At 41.3% G+C, this 24,538-nt stretch overlaps 2 protein-coding genes across 2 annotated transcripts in view; one reads left to right on the plus strand and one right to left on the minus strand.

The window, feature by feature from the left end:
* The window catches only part of LOC118123690, a 56,673-nt gene that overhangs the window by 5,742 nt on the left and 26,393 nt on the right, over positions 1-24,538 (plus strand). The window lies entirely within an intron of this gene.
* LOC124851072 (retinoic acid receptor alpha-A-like) lies at positions 8,852-11,637 on the minus strand. The gene is made up of 5 exons (XM_047343712.1): positions 11,257-11,637; positions 10,925-11,101; positions 10,566-10,770; positions 10,357-10,424; positions 8,852-9,436 (listed from the first exon to the last, which is right to left on the minus strand). The coding sequence occupies exons 1-5, from the start codon at positions 11,326-11,328 to the stop codon at positions 9,182-9,184; spliced, it is 777 nt and encodes a 258-aa protein (XP_047199668.1). The 5' UTR covers positions 11,329-11,637; the 3' UTR covers positions 8,852-9,181.

Here is a 24,538-nt window from a genome sequence, read left to right on the forward strand (position 1 = left end):
CATCACACAGAGGTGTGAAAACCCCCCCAGGGACACAGGTTTCAACTCCCATTGGTCACTCTGGACCCCATGACCTGTGAGGTCACCGGGCCAATATAAGGCCTGTTCTCCCCCTCTTCTCTCTCTTCTGTCCTCTTCCTACAATCCTTCCACAGGAGGGAAGGCTGTCGAGCCTCTTCTCCAGCTCACATCTTCTCTTCCCATCCAACTCTTCGAGAGGAGCACAAAGGTGCAGCTTCCAGCTCATCTCACCAAGGAAACCTCCTCGTACTCCAAGCTCTACCAACCCTTCAAGCAGCGACTCGATGTCCTGCTGGAAAACTTCAGCCAGCAACTGAGCTGCAGAACTCAACAGAATCACCAAGGCAGGAGCCACACGGCCAGCCAGACGACTTCACAGAACTGCGAACTGCACAGCAACTCTTTTTCCCCTTTCCACGGACGGTGTTAGGATTTTAATAATATAATTAGACACTATAGCCCCGAAAAGGATCGATTTTACACGCACCATGTTTGTACCTTAACAGAAAGAATTAATGTTTTGTTATGTGTTAGGACTGTAATCCGTGGCATACAATACACTGTACTTAAACTTGTGCTCATACATAAACCTTTATATATATTACAGTATTCCTTTAGCTTTATTCAACATCACACATACATGAATGCACTGTGCTCATTAAGACACTGTGACCTATGCCTTAGAAAGAAATCAAGAAGCTGCCCCAGCTTCTGAAGGGCAGATAGGAAAGGCGTTGTCTTGTCTGATGAATACGCATGCTTACGCACACAGAACATACAGACGATAAAGCAGAAACACAATGTTTCTCACTCCAATGAACAACAACACCGTATCTGCAAAACTACTAAAGACTCACAAAGCTTCAGCCGGATAAAGGCTTGTTTTTAATACACAAAACTTAACACTGTCAGAATGTGAAGATTTGCCCAGCTACTATCAAAGGAGGGACGAACCTGGGAGCAGCTCCTCATCATTGGTGGATTCCAGTTCCAAGATGCTGGGACCACGCCTTCAACCTACTATTATAAATATTGCACCTGTCGTCCGTTCGGGGCGACACTTGACTACCCCGAGCTACTGACTAAAGCCGAGGCTGTGCATTGAGTGCCCATAGCTATGCTGTACCTTTTCATTGCTTCTAAATAAATACTTTTTGAACCAAACCAAGACCGACTCTTCTCATACCTAAGGATCAAAGAACACGACAAAATTTGGTGACCCCAACTGGGCTTAATAATTATACTAGGCTAAGCAAGACTGTTTATTCGATTCTGTGTGATGTTTATAAGTTTGATTTGTGGTGTTGTGATATTTTGGGTACAAGTTATTGAGAAAGTAATGTTAGTCTGTTCTGCTCTTCACAGTCTTTCGTTGCATCCAATCTAGTAACTTTGTCTAATTTGGCACACACACATGCATATCCCTTCACCTAATTAGCTCTGACCCCTGCTACATGTCGTAAAGACAATAGGGGGGTGGAGGGTGTTATCTTCAAAGTGGCTAGCAGCCATTTTGGGAGCACATAGGGGGGGAAAGGGTGTTATCTCTTTGGCCAGCCGCCATCTTGAAAGCACGCTGACTCACACAGACACACACACATGTATACTCACATACCTATCTTTGTTTAGCAATTAGTAATTTTTATTGTTAATAATTTTTTTCTTCCATTATTTACAAACATAAATGGCGCCCCGCGTGAGGCAGAGTACAGTTGGAAAAAAATTCATAATTATGCAACATTCTTTTTTTTTCTCTTCCATTTTTGGCTAACATAAATGGTGCCCCCGCGTGAGGGAGAGTACAGTTGAAAAAAATTCATAATTATGCAATATTAATTTGTCTTCATTTTTGGCAAACGCCAGAAATAAGTGGAATTTTGAATTTTCAGTCAAGCCAAAGGTTTGAATTCAGTTCCACTAGTCTACCACCGGAGTAGACATTCAACCGTATTTACAAACAAGTGCATTGTGGTGAAATTTAATTTATTCATAAATTAAATGTTTATTAATAATTCATTATTCATAACTACCACTTTAAGTCCTCATAGTGTTTCCAAATTTCCTGTAACTGTTAAGTGCTTTTGAATTAAGACATAGCGTGCCACCGGCCCTATGTAACAGAGCTTGTACCTGGCTGTTACTGCCTAGCATATCAGCCCAAGTTGGATAAGAGAACCTGAGAAAGAGCCACAGCGTGCTTCCAGCCCTGTGAATTTATAGAACCCCTAACTGTTACTGCCCTGCATATCAGTTAGTGATTACAAGTTTGGTGAACTGTTTAACCCACCATAGTTTTGGTTAGGCTAGTGTACGATCAAATCCACACTACAAGGTGTCTGCCAGTGCAACACCAAAGCCAACCACACTGCTTTTTGATTTATAAACTTGTAAATCTAATCCTTCAATTTCAGACCCAACAATGGAGAACCCCTGCGTAGAACAGTTTGTTTCTTCCCCAGCACAGAGCCTGACCCCTGGCTATCCTGAATTCATCAGCAAGTTGAACTTCAGTGAGTGTAATAAAGAAATAGATTCTCTACTTAACGACAGGTGTGATGCACAAACAGCATCAAAGGGTCCATTGTTGAGATGCATGATTCTAAATTTCCACAGGCAAATCAACCTTGCCTGTCAGAGCAAAGCAGCTTTATCTTCAAAGTGGCTAGCAGCCATTTTGGGAGCACATAGCGGGGAAAAGGGTGTTATCTCTTTGGCCAGCCGCCATCTTGAAAGCACGCTGACTCACACAGACACACACACATGTATATTCACATACCTATCTTTGTTTAGTAAGTACACCGTTAGTAATTTGTGTTTTTATACTTTATTATATTCATAATAAATGTTTTTCTTTCACAAATGTTTTTTCATTCATGTTGCATAAGTGAATTTTGCCAACCTCTACACTGTCAAGAACTCCATATCCTTCAACTTAGCTAACTATCTATATGGTAATTTTGGTTATAGTTATAAATTTAATTGTTAATCAGAGTTCCAAATTTGTAGTTAGAACCTTTATGAGACTTAATCAATAAATTGGCTATCTTTTCCCCTTCCTTTGGAGGGTGGTGCCCCGAGGTAACTTTAATCAATTAAAGTTATTATTTAATATGAATAATAAAATATTAATATTTAATATTTTATTTTGATAACCAAATTTATTAAATGCCGAAAGGCACACCATTTTATGGTATCACGTTTAATGCATTAAGGCACAACAACAGATCTGTATAGAGGGATTTTGACCAGTCAATGTGTACATGATGTTTATTCAGATATGATTCTGAGAAGGTATGTTTCTGTTAAACAGTTTCAGTTTGGAGACAGTTTTGATTCAGTATAACGAGTGGTAGAATATCATTGTGAAACAGTTTTATTCCTGAGTGAATTATCTCTGCATATCCAATATAATGCATTTCCAATTTATGTATTTATATTGGATCACGCCTATAGGAAAACAAAAGCATCTTTAGACATTTAACACAGAACACACTCATGGTCCAACTTTCATATTTCTAGTTTCCATTTTCAGTCCAAAAAACATTTGGCTCGTCAGACCTAAGGTTTACATTTGGATTACATACATGAATTTTATAATAAATAATAAATAATTTAAAAATTCTGAACAATCCTGTAGAAAAAACTGCAACATTATCTTTTTCACATTAAGCACTTGTTACTCACCAATAGAGAGTCTAAGAAGGAGTTTCAACATCCTGATTATCGCAGATGAAGTGTCTGAGCTCATAAACACAGAGAGGATGCAGAGCAGAGTGACCCCAGCAGCGTAAGCTTTCTCACTTTAACTCTGGGCAAGACTTTCACAACCCAACCTACTTGATATTGATGGTGGTATGTTGCTTAGTAACCAACAAGATGTTCCTGCTTTCTTGCAGCTGTGGAGTTGACGTTTCTATAACCAACAACTTCTGTGTCTGACATTTAGACATGTGATTGGCCAGTTTCCGTTTGCTTGACACTTTCTGGCATGTTTCATGTGAACACTGTTGTCATGTTTATTTGTCAATGAGATCCTTTCTGATGAATTTGGTGGAGGGAAGAGATTTGGACCGATTCAATTTGGGGTCCGATCTGAAAATGAGGTCATGAACATTAGTGTTTGTGGAGAGTAAGTGAAAACTTAACAGGGTCCACAAACGCGCGGCATTAATAAACAGGTCACCAGAGACACAACGATGAATGCTCGAGTAATGCTGTTCTTTTCTACTGTTAGTTAACTATATCAGCTTCAAAGAGGAAATTATGTCTGTGCTGTTGTAACATCTTATCAACAAGGTTTTAAATCCAGAAGTCGTGGAAGACCTAAATGCTGACGGAGGACTTCAGGTTCACACTTTCAATCTCCAGCTAAAACAAATGGCTCGTTGTAAGAATTCAAAATATTACTAAATTCCAATTGTGTCCCTTTGCTTAAGCTAAAGAAAAACGTTGCACTTAAACTGTCCACAGTGTGGTCTGTAGCTATAGATTCTGAGAACAACCACAAAGGAAAGAACATTTTTCTCAGAGCCTCTAGCTGACTTCCTTGTTTTGAAAAACATTTACCCTTAACTTTTCAGGGTAAAATCTATTTATTTCTTGATGAACTCTTTTCTCCCCCGTGACCTTGACCTTTAAGTAACCACATTAAATCAGTGACTGGTGTTTTTGAGATATCATGTTCACAAGGTGATTTGTGAGACCAGTGACCTTGTTGAGAGGAAGATTACAGTGATACGTGTTTAGATAAGACTCTCCCATGTCTTTTCTAACATTGTGACTTGTGTAAGATAAAGTCAATATTATAATAGACAGCACATTTCACAGTGAACACCAAGAGCAGACATAGTACAGGACATAAGAAGAAAATCACCTTTATTTAACTCCCGGTATTTTTATACTTCTTTGAGTGAGTTTTACCTCACCATAAATTGAGGAGGACAATGCTGGAGTTGGAGTAACAGTTGACAGTGGCACTGTGTCAGCTAAAGGCTGCTGCACACTAAGGGAAAGTCGGGCTGATTCTAGACCCGGTTTTGACCCTTCCAACAATCTCTGGGGCGTTCCCAACTGGAGGTCGGTCAGTGCCGATTGTCTGCCCAAATAATCCCGAAGTGTGAGGGGTTTATAAAATAATCTTAATATATTGTGAGTTTCTGTAAGGTTTGAAGTTTCTGGAATCGCCACTGTGTAATTGTTTCCTACAAACAGCGAGTGTATGGTCTTATGTTCTGGCCAAAGATTGAACATCGGTTAAATTATGTGTGTTGTCTCATGTTTTTGAAATCGGTCAAGAGTTGAAAACCCTCTCGTGTGCAGCAGCCTTAACCCTATAACAGTGGTGAAAGTGTCCAACAAGAGGCAAACATTGTATTAATTCAAATTTTACAATTTCTTATGCTTCAGTTTGATGAAGTCATTTCGATTACTGAAGCTTGATCTGAAAACAACCCCAAACAAAACTTGAAGTACACTGAATGATGTGAAGTTACAAGAACATAGAGAAACATTTGCCTGAAGCTACAGAAATTCTGCAATTTTTCCTTTAGATTTCTGAAAGGTAATTCAGTCAAGGTTTAATATTATTTGTGCCTGATGTGTCTGTGAGGAGAAAGAAAGAAGTACAATTTTGACGGCAAGATGGAGGTGACAGTGATGGAGGAAGACGTCTTCATTGCTGAACTGGGGAAAAACCGAATACACAAATGTACATTTAGGAAAATAACTTTCCATCTCAGTTCAACAACTACTTTCACAGCCTTTTTATATACAATATATTATTATACATAATGATTCTACATATACGAGGAGATCCACTAATAATAAACACATGTAAGAGTAAAATTACTCAAAAGACGGACAGAGACCAGACATAGGCAGAGGCTACAAGGAAACAACTGTAAATAAATACTGGGTGGACCAGCTGATTGCTCAGGTAAATCCTTACGCTGACGATGCTACAGAACTACACAGGTTGTGTATCACTCGGGGGTCCTGGTTTTAGTGCTTATTGTGTAGAGCTTAGGTTTTCTAAGTCTGAGACTGTGCCCCCCTCACTCCAATTTGGTTTACTTGCCTAGGTTTACCGATTTTTGTTATTTGAATCCGATATACACCCACAACTGAGCAAAGCAGCTATTTGATATGACTTCACACAAATATATAACAAGTTACGTCTTGAGGGATTTATTTCTTTCTGACTCTGGGAAAGTCGGGGACACAATAAACCATCTTAAAACTACTGCATCTCTGAAGTGAAAGCTAGGGTTGATAATTTGTTTCGAAACCCTTCACTACACTGAAAATCCTCTTCACATACTGACAGCCATTAAAAAAGTCTCTGGCTCTCGCAGGAATCTAACAAAAAAAACGACCAATCATTTAATTTGGTCCGAATGAAATGAACTAAAACCCTTTGTGATCATTCACGTGTCTTCAGCCATGGAGAAGTAGAAATAGGCAAAAGTAAGCGAGCGAGTCACAGAAAAGTCAGCTTCTAGCAGGTGTCAGTGCATGTTCATATGGACGCGGCTTTAACGAGAGGGGCTGGAATGCATTAGTTGCATTTTTCAAAGTGTAGCCTACTCTTGCTAGCTTTTCCAGGATTACCAACCCTTGCTTTAACCACATCACACACATTGCCGCTGTTCTCCATGATCTCCTCTGGATATCTCATGTCATTTTTTTTCAAACTCCCATGCACCGTTACATTTTGAAACTAAACTAAAACAATCTCTATCCAAACGAACATTTTAGCTTCGTATCAGAAACAATCTCCGTCCATACCAACACATCTTAAAGTATTTATCAAAATCACTAACCTGGGGCCTGTACTACGAAGCGAGTTCAACATACCCAGGATATCTCTCAGATATCCAACTTAACTTAACCTGACAAATGCAGTCAGGCTAAGCAGTCGCCAACTGTATATTGATATCAGTAAACAAATGCACAGTGTGGTTTGTAAACAAGTCAGAAATTAAATCATAATAAGTTGAACACCAAAAAGGACAATAGATTAGACTAAAGAAAAGATATTGCTATTAATGTGTAAAAGTGCATACAGTGTATTGCTGATCTTCTCTGCATCATCCACAGTGAACAGGTGAGAAGTAAAGAAACGTCGATCAACGCAGACAGTCTGTGTTACTGAGCACATTGCTCCTACGAGTCAGGTTGGTTATGTTCAGCAACAGCAGCTGATAAAAGGCTCATTATTCCCTTTGATGAAAATCTATATCTTTGCCGGTCTCTTAAGACCCATGCCTTTCTCAGAAACCCTCAAACAATCCGCGCATCAAGCTCCACGGGTTCCTCTAAGAACGGCAATGTCATGTTTGAAAGGAATTGATTGGTCAGTGGGAGGAGCTTTTATAAAGCTTGATCTCTCAACTTGAACATAACCTGCTCTGAAGCAGGTTAGCCATTCAGCACAAGTTACCTTGGTGATTTACCTCGATAAGAAGTGAACTAGATTTGTAGGACTGAAAACTCTGAATAGAACCTGAAGTTACCCCGATAATCGCAAATCCTGCTTCATAGTACAGGGCCCTGGCATGTCCATGCCTGTGTAAACAGGAAGCAGACTGTCAACTCTGAAAATACCAAGAATCAGGAACAAAAATGGCAAAAGGTTTAATGAGAGATGTCTCTGCTTGGACCAACAACAAAGTGGATAATTTACTATGAGGGTTAGAATCGCTTGCAATTTGTCATACTGTGTTAACTGCTGGTAGTTGAATGGTAACTAATAAAACCCTATCAGGAAGCCAATGAGGGTGACTTTGTCATTGTTTGCTAAAGTCAAAAATGTAACTCCAGTTTTCAAAACTGAAACGTTTCTAAAAGTCTCAGCAAAAGTGATGTGTTTAAACTCAAATGTATCAGTGTGGACGTAGCCTGCACCGACATGAAGGACAAGTCACATATGACTGCTTAAAGAAGATTTTGCTCACAGCAGATACAAACCTTCCTTGAGAAGCGGTTTAAAAGACTCTGAAGAACTGAAGTTGTTGACATCATTTTGTGAGGATTTGTTTTTGTTCATTTGAATTGTTGCTGCTGAATCTGACTGCCTGTAACATCATCAGCCCAAATGATGTGCCTGAGCAATACACTCCAATGCTGGTATTAACCACCGGCAACACCTGCCTGCTCCGGATGATGCTTTTAAGATAAAACCACAAGGTTGAGAAAACTGCCACCATGCCTCTGTTATGGACATGTGTGTGTGCGTGTGTGTGTGTGTGTGTGTGTGTGTGTGTGTGTGTGTGTGTATATAAGATATATCATCAGTCTGTCCATACAGTATATACACAATCCTTCATTAAGGTTCACACAGTCTGAAAAAATACATTTCAGGTATTATAAAATGATAAAAAAACTTAAATCACATTTTTTGCACTGTATGTATGAAATGGATGTCTGGACATCAAATCAGTCCTCACATCACAGTTTTCCTGCTGTCCTTCACTTTGCTTCTCTCTCATTTCAAGTTTATAGGTTCAGAAGTCCATTCTGTTCTCTCCTCCATATTATCTGTTATCAGGTGCAATTTGTTTCTGCTTTCATTCCCTGTGTGTGTGCCATGTGCACTGCAAGTCCTTATGAAGGAGCCTTCCTTCACTGACTGAAAATTTAATTATTATTCTGCAATTTCTTTTCACTATCAAATATGTAAATCTTATTGAACAAAAAACATCCATTCTTATTATCGTTTCGCATGCATCCTATGTGTTTAATACACAGGAAATGTTACTACCCCTAGAAAAATGATTACACCATACATTCAAAAAAATGTATAATAATAATGAATTACACTGGTGAACAAAGGGTTCTGCTTTGCTGTTTTTTAGATGATTGTTAGTTCACCATAATCTAATCAAGCACTTTCTACAGAGAAGTTTCACATTAAAACCTTAATGGGTAAACTCCTGCATCACTGAAGACAACGCATCAGTGATAAGACATTGAAAAAGTGAAAATGATGAAATTATTTGTGAATTGAAAAGTCTTGTTTTTTTTGTTCAAATGAAAAACTCAGCCTTCTAATGACAGTCATTGTATTAAATGTAATAATGTTGTGGAATTTACATCATAATGACTTTATCACGATCATGGGGGGAGTGCAGGGTTGGCAAAAAACATTAAAAATTGTAAATCATAAAACAGAAAGGCTACTCAATAAAACACAATGTAGCAAAAAAGGGAGAAAAAGCAAATATAGAACTGACTTTAATGTAAACATGTTAAACATAAATGTCCTGTTATAGAATTTTACAATATCTGCACTGTCACATGCATCAGCATCTGTGTGCGTCTCACCCTTCACACTGATGCTCCGGAGGTCAGTTATCTTCATCAGTATTTTGGGGAACATACAGGGTTTATCAGGCCTCCTCCTCCTCACATAGATCTGCACACACAAAAAGATGTGGAGGAAAGTATTTACATGACACTTTTGCTTTTTGTGTGCCCTCATAATGTTTCCTCTAATTTCAGCAACCACAGATGATGATTCCTGTTTTGAATTCTTTTGCTCTATTTGTGTTTTAAATCAGAATCCATTTTTTTTACTCTTGTTTAATTTCTTTACTAAGACTCCTCTTACAGTTGCCACATTACTGCTAAATACATTTATTATAGAATAAATATTACATGAAAATGGATTTATATATTATATATGTGAGTAGCATTTTATAATTCTGCTACTTCTGATAAACAATGTGAATAACTGTTGCCATTTCTTAACACATAAAACTGTAGATCATCTAAATTTTCATTGACAACAAATCCCACGATAAAGACCAATAATAATCATAATAATAAATATTGTGTATGAATCAAAGGCTGATACATACTGAAATTCATTGTCTACAAACTATTAAAAACACATCAGTGAACCACATTGTTTCACACTGGGTGATATGTTCCATTATCATCATGACCACCCACAGCGTAGTTTACTTTGACTCCCTGCATACACTGTCCTGCTGTCAGAAATACTGTGGCTGCGGATTAATCCACTCGAGAAGGTAGTCCCCAACAAAACGGCTATTTCCCCAGGTAACCTTCGTTAAAAAATGACAAACTGACTCTATAAATAGTATTAATACATAGGAAATCATGTGCCGGGGCTGAGTTATTCTTAGTTTCTATCCTTTTGTGGACGGAAGATATATTAATTATAACAACCAAAGACTTCAGTTAGCTACTATAATAACATCTTTTCTGTGTATGTACATATTATACAGAAAAGCATATTTAAGATGTAAGCAACAATGTAATAAACCGAAAGTAACATGGTTGTATAATGATAATAATCAGATGTCAAACCTTCAAGGCTTCTAACAAAGGCTCCTGAAGAACGTCCACCTTTTCTGGTTCCTCCAGATCCTGACGATCTGCATGCACAACCCAAAAAATAAATCATAAAACATACACGCACACACACTCAGAAATAACGTCAAGCAGCTTTGCATTTTCCCATGATTTTCTTTTATTAATTATTATATTTCATATTCCTGAGGAGTGAAGTGCAGTACCTCCACACAGCAGGCAGATGGCGCTGAGCAATCCTGTCTCTGCGTCGTCCATCTCCAGCGGCAGCAGCTGGTTGGCGAAGGAGAATACAAAGTCTGTGAGAGGTCCGAACCCAGCGTTGTGCATCTGGGTACGGTTCAGAGTCAAACCGTCAGAGAAAGTCATCGTGTCCTGGTCTGGGGTGTAGCGGGTGCAGATCCTCAGAATCTAGGAAAAGGGGATGACATGGGGAAAGAAAAAACTAAAATACATTTTATACATAACTCTGCTGTGCCACAACTGTACATTTTCCCAAGTGTGGAAATGATCTCTGTCTTTTTTAAAGCTGTTACACTCTGATTGAAAACAGTATTAAACTCACCAGTATGTCGAGGCAGGCGGCTTTGAGCAGGGTGATCTGATCAGCGATGGTGAGCGTTGTGAAGCCTGGCAGCTGCTTGGCAAACTCCACTGTCTTAATGATGCATTTGGTGGACAGTTCACTGAACTTGTCCCAAAGACTGACATCCAGCGAAACACGGTGCTCTGCGCTGTTGGCCTGTAGATAAGGGTCAGGTGACGGATAGAAGGCAGAAAATGTCTTTATAGTTTAGTCTGTACAATCAATTTGTCTTTAGTTGTTCTGAGTTTTTGATTCATTGATTGAGGTAGTTCATGTGTTGATAAAATGCTGTGCTGTGTCTGTTTGATTACCGTGGTGTATTTTCCCAGCTGACAGAGGGAGGGAAAGGTTTCCTTATGGGCCTGAAGCACTCGCTCAATCATCTGCTCTGTGTCTGCTGACAGAACGTAGATCTCCGCCTCCCCCTGCCTCTTCTCCTCCTTCTTCTTTTTCGTTCTGTCATTTCGCACTACTGATGTTGGGGGGTAATGATAGGAAGACGTATCTTATCAATTTGGGCAGGAATTCGATTCAAGAACAAGAAGGTTGCTCCGTCAAGTCTTTAAATCATCATTAAAAAGGTTTCACTTGTCATGGGAAGCACGACACACTTTGAGAGAACGGTTTCATAATCAGGCCTGCAAACTCACATGGAATGAAAAGGGTTTCTAACAAAGGGTGGCCAAGCATTTGCTACCACAGCCGCCATATTATGGAATTTTCTCCTCATTAATAGACAGACTAAGTCCTTAGCTTCTTTTGGCTCTTTATTTACATCTCTGGATGCTAATAGTTTCAGGTCTTGTATAGACATTTATAGTTTATTTTTAGCCCACCTAATAATTCTGTCAATTTTCTCAGGATGTGTCATTCTGTTTTGTAAAGGAAACTTTACTTGGCACACATCACAGAGGACCAGACAGTCTGTGGATCTTCTATTGTGCATAAACAAAAACACTGAGTGTAAGTCAAGTGAGATTTTTTCTGCACCATGGTTCTCCTTTCCTAACTCCTTACGGATTCCCCTTCACATCTTGTGGAGTCAATTTAAGCTCCTTTCCTAACCACTATTCCTTGACCTCAATGGAAAGTATCAGGAGGTCAAGGAATAGTGGTTAGGAAAGGAGATTATTTTGACTTTCCGAACACACCCTTGTTTTTGTAAATTAATGCTGGCAGGTTTTGAGGGGAATGTCTTACCTGTCAACATCCACTAGGAGGAGACAAATATCAAACATAAAACACATCACTGAGCTGCTGGGAAAGAGCTTGAACTGTAAAGATTACCCTGCTTCAAGCGTTCTATTATTGGGTCCCTACATATTAATTATACACATCTGTAGTTAAGTGTTTCTCAAACATTTCAGGTTTCTTACATTCACGTTGTTCAATTGGTTAAATATGCACCTTTACCACCTGATGTCACTAAATCCTATGCAGGGAATCTTTAGTGTTGGGACCAGCATGAACAGACAGTCCTGAGTTATTAGCACTAAGTTTTCATTGATCAACAATCAACCTATGTGAACTGTTTCCAATGTGTCAGTGTAGTGGTCTAAAGTTTAGGGTGACAGTTGAATGCCAATCGGGTTCACCACATATATCCAGAATAAACGGGACGGGAGGCTGATGATTCCAGAAATAGACAATTTATTCAAGTTGGACAAAGGATTTAAAAAGACTGATCAAACAGCACAGGATCATGTGCAATGTAGGGAGTACTGGCCTGTACTTGATATAAATAACAGATTAACAAGAGAGAAGTTAAAGGCTCCAGACCCAATTTAACAAAGCTAAAATATCATGCATAAAACAAACAGCACACTTTAAGAATCCCAACACTGGTGTGATTGCACCAGTGGATTATCACTGCAAGCGATATTATACAATGAAATAACAGAAGAGGGCCTCTAGTTTACGGAGCCAATAACTCACCAATATTCAAGCCATTAAACCAGGATTGCACAGTACCCGTCAACCATATTGCACATTAACCCATAGAACAAAGAACAAAATAAAATAAACAAAGAAACCAGAAATCAAACCAATTAATCAGAAAGAAACTAAATCTAAACAAGGACAAATAATCTAAATGAAATCTAAATGTGGGAAAAAACAGTGACCGTAAATATTCTGCCTGAAGGCAGCCATATGAAACAAACATGTCATATTAGGTCACACAATTATTAAACAAGTTTATCAAAATGTTTAAAAACATTTACAAATATAAAACACAGCGTTATGCCATACCTTCAATTCATTAAAATAAAGCAGAGACCCACGCCGTCCTTATTGTCTTGACGACAAGTACTAAAACAGGAAAGGACAATTACACTTAATGTCACAGACACAATAGTATAGACTCTGGATAAATGTTCCGGCGCATTACTTACAAGTATCGTTTCCCATTAGTTTGTGTGTACACGCTGACTGGAGATTATTACAGCGTGCCTGTATATCTCTCACACACACGGGCGCGCACACACACACACACACACACAGCTGTACTCTGGGCTCTATGGACAGAAATGCGCTTAATGTTTACAAACGTTTTCTGCATGATTTTCATTTACTTTAAAGTGACTTTCAGTTAATGAAACTTACCGCAACAAACAATTGGCGTCCACACCTGCTGTGCCCACGCTACACTTCCTCACAGGACCGGCAGTGGAGAGAGAGAGAGGGAGAGAGAGCGACTACGGTGTCCCTAAATAAACTTCGCCAACTCCCCTCATCCTATAGGCATCGCCGTCCTGTCAGGTTAATTAGAGCTGTGATTTTATATCTACAATGACATGTAAGCATAACTAGGAAAGTAACACTGCTAAAACTATCCTGTTTTAGCTAAAGCTTTTTATTAAGGATTGACCCCATTACAATGGCCCCAATTTTAAAAGGTCACCGTTCCAGTGACAAATTACAACCAGGGTCTAAACACTGTCTCAACAACGTGATGATTTGCAGCGTGGCTCACCTACAAGGTTCTAACTGAGGTATCAACGGTTTCATTTACTGACCTCGGAAGGTTAAAAGGGTTGGTGTGACGCCCAGCTGTGTTCCTTTTGGGCCTACTTTGTGATATGTTTGGCTGACCTGTTGCTACTATATTAACATTGTTTGGGCCATTTTCTTGGCTGTGATCTGAACTGGATAGTGGGGTGCCAGAGCTATGTAATTCTGTGCCCATGGTTTGACCATTTAGCTCAAAGGGAGTGAGGGAGGGGGCCTGAACTCGGCACCACTCGGGTTCCATGGTGATTACGACCCCATCTGAGTCATTGTCTTCGTCCTCTTTATTAAAATCCGGTGGATCATCGACCAGGCCTGGATCAGGTACCGGTTGGTTTTGGGTCATGGGCCTATTGATGGTGGCGGTCGGTAAAACCCTAAGTTCTGACCTGTTAAGATTCTTTTCTGGGCCAGCACCATCTCTGGGGCATATTTTATATACCCTTCCTTCTTTATCCATGTTTTTCACCACCACATACACAGCTGGATCCCAGGCATCCTGAATTTTGTGGCGTCCTATGGGGTGACTTTTCCTGTAGACCAGGGTTCCAGGAGCGATAAGAGAAGTTGCGTTTGGCTGATAGTGTCTGTTCCTCTGTTCTGCTGCTTGCTGGAGTCGTTCCTTAACATGAAGATAGACTGAACTCAGATGATTTTGATGTTCATCCATCCAATCCTCTGCCGACCTAGACGTGGGTTCCTCCTGTGATGCGCCCAACAGGAAATCCACAGGTAATTGTGCCTTCTGGCCAAACATCAGCTCATATGGTGAATAACCAGTTGATTGGTGCTCTGTGGTATTATATGCATATAGAACCTGAGGTAGGTATTTTGGCCATTTTTTCTTCTTTTCCTGGGGGAGGGTGTGCAACAAGTCATGCAATGTTCGATTAAATCTTTCACATTGTCCATTGCCCTCGGGGTGATACGGTGTGGTTCTACTTTTCTCTATTCCATACAGTTGACACAGTCTTTTCAAAAGGTCCCCTTCAAAACACTTTCCCTGATCACTGTGGATGCGTTTGGGTACGCCATAAATGTAGAACCACTTTTCAGTCAACACACGGGCTACTGTACTGGTCTGGTGTCGGGAATGCTTGGGAAAACTTTGAAAACACATCCGTGACCACCAGCACGTTCTCTCTTCCATCACTGGCCTTATCCAATACAGTGAAATCGATGGCAATGACTTCCAATGGTTTAGAGGCTAACAGACTCCCCCTGAATGTACGGACTTTTGGTTGTACTACTTTAGCCAGTGTGCACCGGTTACACTCCCGACAGTATCTGTCAATGTCACTTCCCATAAATGGCCAAAAACACCTCTGCCTCACCAGACTGTTGGTACGCTCAATGCCTTGGTGGCCCTGGTCATTGTGAAGGCTTTTAAGGACCTCTCCATGCAGGCATTGAGGCAGCAGGAGTTGGAACACCACTTGTCCTTCCCTTGGTAGCTGTATTTGACGGTATAGGACACCATCCTTTGACTTTATTTTGGACCACTGTTGACGTTGGAGATGCTGGTCAAAAGATTGTGAAAAAATAACAATATCGTCCAGATATAAAAGCAAGGACTGAAAACTTTGGTCTCCAAAGATCCTCTCCATCAACCTTTGAAACATACTAGGGGCAAAGAGTCCGAAAGGGGTGCAAAAAGCAGTCTTTGCTTTGTCCTTTTCTGCCATGGGTACTTGGTTGTAGCCACTTGCAAGATCCAATGTTGAAAACCACTGAGCGCCTGTGAGGGCATCCAAAGATTCTTCGATTCGGGGCAGCGGATAAGCATCCTTCCTTGTTTTGGCATTGAGCAACCTATAGTCCACACACAAGCAAATTTCTCCAGTTTTTTTTGAAACTACCACGATCGGCGAGGAGTATGGGCTGCAGCTTGCACGTACAACCCCTCTGTCCAACAACTCCTGAATGTGAGTTTTGACTTGCTCATACTGTGACGGCAGGAGCCTGTGATAGCGTTGCCTAACTGGGGCGTCATCCACTATCGGAATTTCATGCTCTACCAGCGTGGTACATCCCAGGTCTCCCTCTCCTTGACTAAAAACTGTGATATGCTTCTGCAAAAGCTCTATGCATTGTTTCGTCTGCTCAGAGGAAAGGCTAGGCCATGACAGCCTAGACAGATCAATGGCCGGGGGGCTCACTGCAGTCACCTCCTGAATCACTGCTAGCGTGTTCTGGTCGTCTATTTCCCTGATAAGGATAGAGCTCTTTGATTTTGGCAGGTCAACCACGTGCAGCTCACCCAGCTGTGTATGAGGTTGCAGCCAAACATCTTCAGTTCCCACATTGACTACAGGAATTTCCACCTTGCCCTGGTGGACAGAAAGAAGGGCTGCAGATACAAGGGCACCTGTTGGGAGAGGATTTCCTTTTGCTAGGGGTTCCAGGAGCACTAATGGGAGGGTGGTGTTGAAAGTGCAGGGACAGGAAATGCGTATCCATTTCAGGGAACCAGCAGGAACGCGAACAGCTTGACCATGGACTTTGGCTATACCCAAGAACTCCTGTGTGTTCAAAGCCTCAATGTGATGACACATGGAAAGAGTTTCTTTCCACTCCTTACTAGCAGCTTGTAGGACAGGTGACTCAAAAAGACGAGGTCCATACTGTTCAAAAAAGCAGACGGTAACAGTGGCGAATGATGTTCATTCCCAAGAGGCCAGATACTGCCTGCTGCTGTGGTGTGGGCTCATCTAGGGGGTCCTCTACAACTAGCACGCCCATTTGAGAGAGGGTTTTACCCAAAACAGTCACATTGAGCTCCATATATCCTAGATAAGGGATTTTTAGTCCATTGGCTGCCTTAAGACGTAACCAGTGACATTTCTTTAGAAGCCCGACACCCTGTGACCTGAAGTGTTTCTCAAAGAAGCTTTCTCTGATCGTGGTTACCATTGACCCGGTATCCAAAAGGCAGGGCACCACCACACCCCCCATGTTGATTTTCACAACTGGGCAATCTCCTATAAGTCGAGAGTGATCATCCATTTGGTCTTCAGGTGAGCTCACAAAACCCTTTTCTGATGCCTGGCTCTCTGCACCAGAGGTGTCTAGTTTCCCGATGGCTGAGAATCAGAACCCCCTCCCCCTACCTGTCTGTGCACCCCCACTTCATAAACCGATCCTTCACGGGTCGTAGTAGCAGTTAGGTTTACCCTACAGAACCTGGCTATGTGGCCTGCTCTATTACAACGGTGACAAATTAGTTTGCCATCTGTTGGAAATCGTAACTGCTTAGCTTGGGTCAGGGCTACAGGGCTCTGAGTAGGCTGAGAGGACTGGGCAGTGACATGCTTCATAATAGTATCTAATTGAGCTTGTTGTTTGCGAAGGCACTCTTTTATCTCTGCCATTTCATCATTAGAGCTAGCAGTGACCGCATTTGTGCTACCCTCAGAACTATCCACTGCCTGGGAGTATTTGTCACAAGAGTAGACCCGAGGTCTAATTTTACCTCCCTGTCTACTTGTTTCTGCCGACCTAATAGCAATAGCCCGAAGGTTTACGAAAGGAATACTTGGTTGTTGGACCACATGCTGCTTCAACTCTCTACGCAACATATCATCAAGCACATGTTCAATAAACTGATCACGCAACAAGACATCAGAGTTGGGGATACCACCAGGCGTTTTACGTATCGCTAAATCCATTAAGGACTTAAGGGCATGCGAGTAATCACGCAAAAATTCACCCTCACGCTGAGTACGTTGGAAAAACTGTAACTGTGCCGCAACATAGGACTGAGCGCAACTATAGTTTTCTCTTAAAATCCGAAAGATTTTTTCAGGAGTACTTCTGTCGGCACGAGAGTGAAAATTTATCTCTGACTTGGCACCTCCATCTAAATGGTCTGTGATAAACAGCAACTGTTCAAGTACTGGCATATGCCGAACCTCCAGACATCTACGTACCTCTTCAATCCATTGTTCAACTGTTAACAGATCAACTGACATTTTACCAGTGAACTTGGGGCATTTACGCTCTCTAGGTACATAAACATAACGGAGGTTGGTTGCCTCACAGGCTAGGCTGCCTGCTGGAACCACATTAGGAGAAGTAGTGGATGACCCTGGAACTGGTTCAGGTAACTCTGATTGGTTCTGCAACTGCTCTCTCAACTGTTCATTGGCTGTTTTCAGCTGCTCCATAAGGGCCTGTACTTCTTCCATCCTCCCAATGGACAGTCAGTATGTTGAGAGATCTTCAAATCAGTCCGTGGTCGTCTTCACCTGTAGACCAGCCACTGTTTTTTCCCACTCTGGCCTAGTTTCTACTAATCAATAGGGCCCAAAAAAAACCCCAACCAAACACAATAAAAAGATATTAGCCCAACCTAACCCAAATTTTTACATTTTTGTTTGTAATGTTACTTAATATTTTCACCATAATTGTGTTTATTCATTGAACAGGTACAAAGAAATACAATGAATATTCAGGACTCGTTTTTTTTACACAACCCCATCCTCCAACCCAGTACAGGTTGCAGTACAAGGTTCGAGATAAAAATAAAATACATAATAAATAAATAGGTGGAATTTTAATTAAATGAAAAGGAAGATTTGAAGAAACAGGAAAAGCAAACCAAAAAAAGTAAATGAATACATAACCATGCCTTCCTTTCAACATGATAACTGAGTCAGTAATAAACCAAAAGAACAGGCAAAATTATGAATTAAAATGATCAGTGTATATCAGTAATGGGTGTTAATTTGTCCTGTAGTCTTTAATTTAACTATGTAACTAATCATGGGTCCACAAACAGACTCAATTTTCCATGTGATCCCCTCAAGTTGTACTTAACTTTCTCTAAATTTTGGAACATCATGAGGTTCTTAAACCGTAGAGATGCTTAAAGGGCAAAAAGACTTCCTCTCCAACACTATTATTTGGTGTGCTAACAAAGATACAAATGCAATAATATTCGTTGTTATCCTCCCGATTAAATGATAACCTGGTAATATTTTGAAAAAATTTAAATTTCTGCACATGGTGTCAGCACTATATTGAAAGCTTCAGTGAAGTGTTTGAAAATGGGTGACGAGTAATATGTAAGCGAGGACAAGACCAAAACATGTGTGTCATGTTTGCTGGTGACATGTGACATCTATGAGTGACGTTGGAATATATTTTGGAGAGTTTAGAGTTGGCAGGTTAAGCCTGGGACAAGATGTGTAGTCATTCACTTGAAGTAATGCATTGTTCCATTCATTGTCATTAATAACTTTGCGGGGTTCATCTTCACAATAATGTGATACTTTTAAAAGATAAACCATATCAACTTCATTATTCCAAAAGTGTATTTTGCATGGAGGCTCGCACACACACATATATATGTGTGCATATATATATATATATATATATATATATATAATACTGTAACTGTAATACTGTATGTCAAAGGTAGAGTTTAGCTATTTAAGTTATGTGTTCTTGTACAAAAAAAAGGAAAAATAGATAGAAAAAGAAAGGGAGATGTGAAAATGTGATCTGAGTCACTCTGATGCCAGTAAATGTGACTCAGGGGGACGTGGAGAAGCTCATTCATTTGAGTGTGTGTCCATATGTGTGAAAGAGAGAAAGAGAGATAAGTGTGGTGTTTGCATGTCTCTCTCCCTCTCTCTCTCACACACACACACACACACACACACACACACACACACACACCATCTGTTGTCAGTTACGTCTCCATCTGACCTCCTCCAACTTTTTCTGTCTCAAACACACAAGAGTTTTGTCCAAATTTGATACCGACACAAGTTACACAGGACAACAAGTCTGGATAACCATACATGTAGCGCTTAGCTTGATGCTAGTGTTAGCAGAGCAACCTAATGCTAAAAACAAATTCCTCATATTAACAAATAACACGCTGTTTCTTTTCCAGTCACCAATTCTAAAAGCACCTACTACCAAACAGTTCACACATCTGTCCAGTAGAACATCCAGTTTACAACAGTCATGTTGTAAGGTCTTTGTTGACCTTAACTGGTTGTTAATTCCAGACAGACAAATCAATCAGGGAAGAATTCTGTATCCTTATACTTGTGTGGCATTGACAAAGTAAAATTATTAAACCCCATACAGTGCAGTCATTATTAAGAAGTGTTGCCAACTGGAGGTCACGATCATGCTAGCATATCTACAGAGAGAAAAGTAGCCCCATTGTAAATCCACAACACAGAAACACCACAGACCCAATTTCGTCCCAACACTGTTTAAGTATTACCAACTGACATTCTAACCAATCAGGCTACAATTATATTAAAATTTAACTTGTTTTGAATGTATTCAGTTACATTTCCAAATATCTCCTCTTACACTTCACTGCTAATGTTACATTAAAAAACGTATTTTAACTATTGCAATCACTGTAAAAAACACAACAAACTAAACAACATATTCTGAAGTTTACTATAAAACATTTTTGATTTTGTTTTGCAAGAACAGTTTGACCACTGCAGTGTCCAGACCCAGCGCTAAATCAACCAACCGATATATATATACATATATATTATTGCAGATGCAGCATATTCATATCTGCTTATATGCCAGATAAAATATTAGATGAAACTGAATCACAGAAATGCCACAGATGTGTGTCACCATTCGATAGCTTGGCCACCAGAGACTATTGATGAGAACATCTCTACACTGTAAATATATTTGTAATACACTGTAGTAGTTATGTGTTGTGTAAAGAAAATTTGTACCAGCCCATTACATCTTTATCAGATTTGTGATACAATAAAATCAGCATCAATATAGGCCAAAACTAAGGATGAAGAAAGTGGATTAAAATCACTAATATATGGATTGCGTAATCAGGTTGACAGTTTAGACTTTTTGTAAAATGTCTGAACAGACATGTGCAGAGGGTGCAGAGGGCCTTGCCTTCAACTGAATCCACACACACACACACACACACACACACACACACACACACACACACACACACACACACACACACACACACACATAATGTTAAATATAATAATGATGCTTTTAAGAAAATGCCTCAACTCGAACTGTGTGTTAACGGTCATGAACTCAATTTCATGGTCGACTCTGGTGCAGGTTATTATGTGGTTAGGATTTCAGATTTGCCCACATCTCCTGAAATGAGTGGTCGCTTTATTTTCTCTAAAGGCGCAAGCGGCACAATAGCGGTATGGGATGTTCTCCCGTGCACGGTTCAACATCCCATAAGGTTTGAACATGATTTTCTGTTGTCTCCCTGTTGCCCAATTATTCTATTAGGAAGAGATTTGATGATTGCGTTAGGCCTCAATTTGGTATCCTCCCCTGATGGAGTGACGGTTACACATGAGTCCTCTTCACCTCCTTTCCTCATGTCACAAACCACACATGAGCAGCTGTTTGTATATCAGTGGCATCTTCCTATAAATACCTCAACTGATCTGCTCTCCACGTCACACTCTCTTGTCACCCCTTTTTCAGATTTTATGCACACTGATTCATTGCACTGCACTTCACATGTGACAGACACAGCAGATCACGTTTATGAATCTCTGTTTTTGCCTTTTCCCGATGATTTTCTGAATGTGTCAAATATTTTTTGGTCTGGTTCCAGAAGTGCTGCTGCCGTCTCACTCACCGACCAGCAGATGGCACTGTTTCGCGTCTCGAATTCCAGCCCTCACATCTCGCTCTCCAAGTCCCATGATGACCAGTGGCACAACTTATGCCCATTTGTCAGATCATGCCAGGCTGCCGTTGATTGGCAACCCACAACCACGCCTGACGTAATGTATTCACCCAGTCTGAGTGCATTTGATCTAAAAGTTTCTCCAACCTTCTGTTCTCCAGCCACACGCTCACTGTTTGTCACCTTCATTCTTATGCCATGTTGTTCAGCCCCTCTGATGTTTCTCCTTCACTTTCAAAGGACAAATATGATGTGGGCCTCATCAGAAACTGTGACCCAGTCAAAATCACTCCAAAATATGATTATCGACCATGTAAACAACAATATCCACTCAGACAGGAAGTGGTGGAGGGGATACGCCCTGTTTTTGAATCCTTTTTGAAGGCTGGTGTAATTGTCCCCTGCCCTGATTCACCTGTCCGCACTCCACTGTTCCCAGTTAAGAAAATCAGAGACAAAGGTCAACCTACTGAGGGGCGATTTGTGCAGGATTTGAAGGCTGTGAATGACGTTGTAATTGCTCGATCGCCTATTGTTCCCAACCCGTACACGCTGCTTTCCCAAATTCCGCCGGACGCAGCGTGGTTTTCGGTTGTAGACTTATCCAATGGTTTTTTTCCGCTTCCGGACGACGGGGAAGAACACAACTGTGTTGCTGAACTTCAAGTCCAGTGTTCTCCACGACCTGACCTTTCTGACGAACCTCTTTCTAACTCTGACTTGACTCTGTATGTAGATGGGTCCACCTCACATGAACCTGTCTCTGGTACTAACTGTGTTGGTTTCTCTGTTTGTTCAGATAATGATGTTCTCCTCTCGAGTTCTCTTCATCACCTCTCAGCCCAGGCAGCAGAGCTTATTGCACTCACGGAAACATGCAAATTGGCTACTGGTAAAACACTCACAGTCTACACTGACTCCAGATATGCATTCGGTGTAACTCGTGATTTTGGCGCTCTTTGGCAACACAGAAACTTCCTCACATCTTCTGGTAAAAAGATAGCACATCACAGTCTCATCACAGATCTTCTGTCTGCCATTTTGCTCCCAAAGACTGTTGCTGTATGCACATGTACTGCACATACACGTGCTACGGATGTGGTGTCTCGGGGAATGCCAAGGCTGATGCTGCTGCTAAAGCTGCGGCTCGCCTACCACTTCCTCTTTCAAACAACAGGCTATTACACTCACATCTGACATGTCACTTCCTTTTTTTCATACACAAACAGTATTTATCACTTCTGATATGTCTCTCTCTCTGCAGTACAGTCCACTGTCACTCCTCCTGAGATCTCCCAATGGAAGATGTCTGGTGCTATGTTCTGAACTGGTGTGTGGTATGGTCCTGACAACAAACCCAGTTTGCCAAAACATTTCTTTCCTCATTATGCTAAGTTAGCTCACGGCAAAGATCATACATCTAAAATGTGGATGTTATCTATGATCACAGAACATTGGTTTACGAAATGTTTCTCCACCTATGCTCAAAAATACTGTCAGGCATGCGTAGTCTGCACCACACACAATGTTGGCAGGCCAGTGGCTGTAACCAGCTAGGCAGCACACCCACCACCTGTACGATCTTTTGAACATCTGATGATGGACTTCATAGAGCTATCACCATCAGAAGGTAAATCTCACTGCTTAGTGATGGTCGACATGTGGTCAAAATGGGTTGAAGCCTTTCCTGCCTCAAAACAAACTGCAAGTGTGGTCACCAAAGCAATGTTAAAGGGGACATAGCATGCCCATTTTACCACAAGTTGATATGGTTCCTTGGGGTCTTAATGAAATGTCTGTAACATACTTTGGTCAAAATATCACAAGGATCATTTAAACCAGCACCCTTTTTACCCTGTATAAAACAGCCCTCCACTGTCAGGGTTTTGTACTTATCAATGTTTAGTTTCATCGGTTTCCAAAGTGTTTTCTGTTTATTAGTACATCCCTGTGTTTCATGTTTTCACACTCCGGGTTCTGTTTCCTGTCTTATTTTGTAGTCTGGGTTCTTGTGTCTCATATCTAGTTTTACTTCCTGTCTGTGATTGTCTGCACCAGTCCTCATGTGTTCCACCTGTGTCGAATTGCCCCTGCCTTCCCTGTGTGTCTGTATTTAAGCCTCGGTTCTTCCCTTTGTCCTTGTCGGATGTCTCTTGTCGTATGTGTTCTCGTGTCTACCCATCTACCCGTCCTAATCTAATCTCCTGTCCTGTCCTCCTGTCCGGATCTCCTGCCCTGCTCTCCCTGTATTTCTGTATCCCGTGTCTCCTGAGCCTCTGCACCTCTGCACCCCCCCGTGTAAGCTTCCTGTATTTTCTCCCTTTGTGCTCCCAGTTTTGTTCGTTAAAGACTCTGTCCCTTGTATTAAAATTACACTTTTAAGGCGGCTGCGTGCTTGAGAACGGCACTGCGCTGCCTCGCAGCGGCGCTTCCGCGTCCGGTGTAAACCCGGCGTAACGAGTGGGGGGGCTCTGTGTGTTTGTGCCAGTGTTACAGTAGTGCTGAACACTGCGGAAGTCTTCCACACTGCTGGCTGTGTGGCGTTGACCTAACAAATTCAGCTCACGCATGGGAGCGAAGGTCGCGCCCGAGCAACTGCTGCAGCCTCCCAGTCCCAACGATCCAGACAAATGCCACATGTGAGTGAATCGGGGGCTGACCAGCGCGGAGAAATGCTCGTCCCGTGTGAACAGCCAGGCGGCTGCGCGCTTGGGAACGGCGCTGCGCTGCCTCGCAGCCTCGCTGCGTCCGGTGTAAACCCGGCGTAATGAGTGTGGGGGGACGGGGGGGGGATGAGGTGGGGGGTGGGCCAGGGCCATGTAGGGAGACTTCCAGTGCCTTGTTACGACACAAAACCCAGGAAGCTCAATCGAGTCACTCAAGCATGACGTTTCTGACTT

Source organism: Hippoglossus stenolepis, chromosome 16 (assembly GCF_022539355.2).
Source record: "Hippoglossus stenolepis isolate QCI-W04-F060 chromosome 16, HSTE1.2, whole genome shotgun sequence".
NCBI classification, from domain to species: Eukaryota; Metazoa; Chordata; class Actinopteri; order Pleuronectiformes; family Pleuronectidae; genus Hippoglossus; species Hippoglossus stenolepis.

Bases quoted from the DNA above. Each gene is read 5' to 3' on its own strand.
- LOC124851072 (XM_047343712.1), bottom strand. From the start codon at position 11,328: ATGATTGAGCGAGTGCTTCAGGCCCATAAGGAAACCTTTCCCTCCCTC. The intron at 10,771-10,924 runs GTGAGTTTAATA...CCCTTTTCCTAG, and splicing joins CCGCCTGCCTCGACATACTG to ATTCTGAGGATCTGCACCCG. The intron at 9,437-10,356 runs GTTTGACATCTG...TTGTGTGTGCAG, and splicing joins CTTTGTTAGAAGCCTTGAAG to ATCTATGTGAGGAGGAGGAG.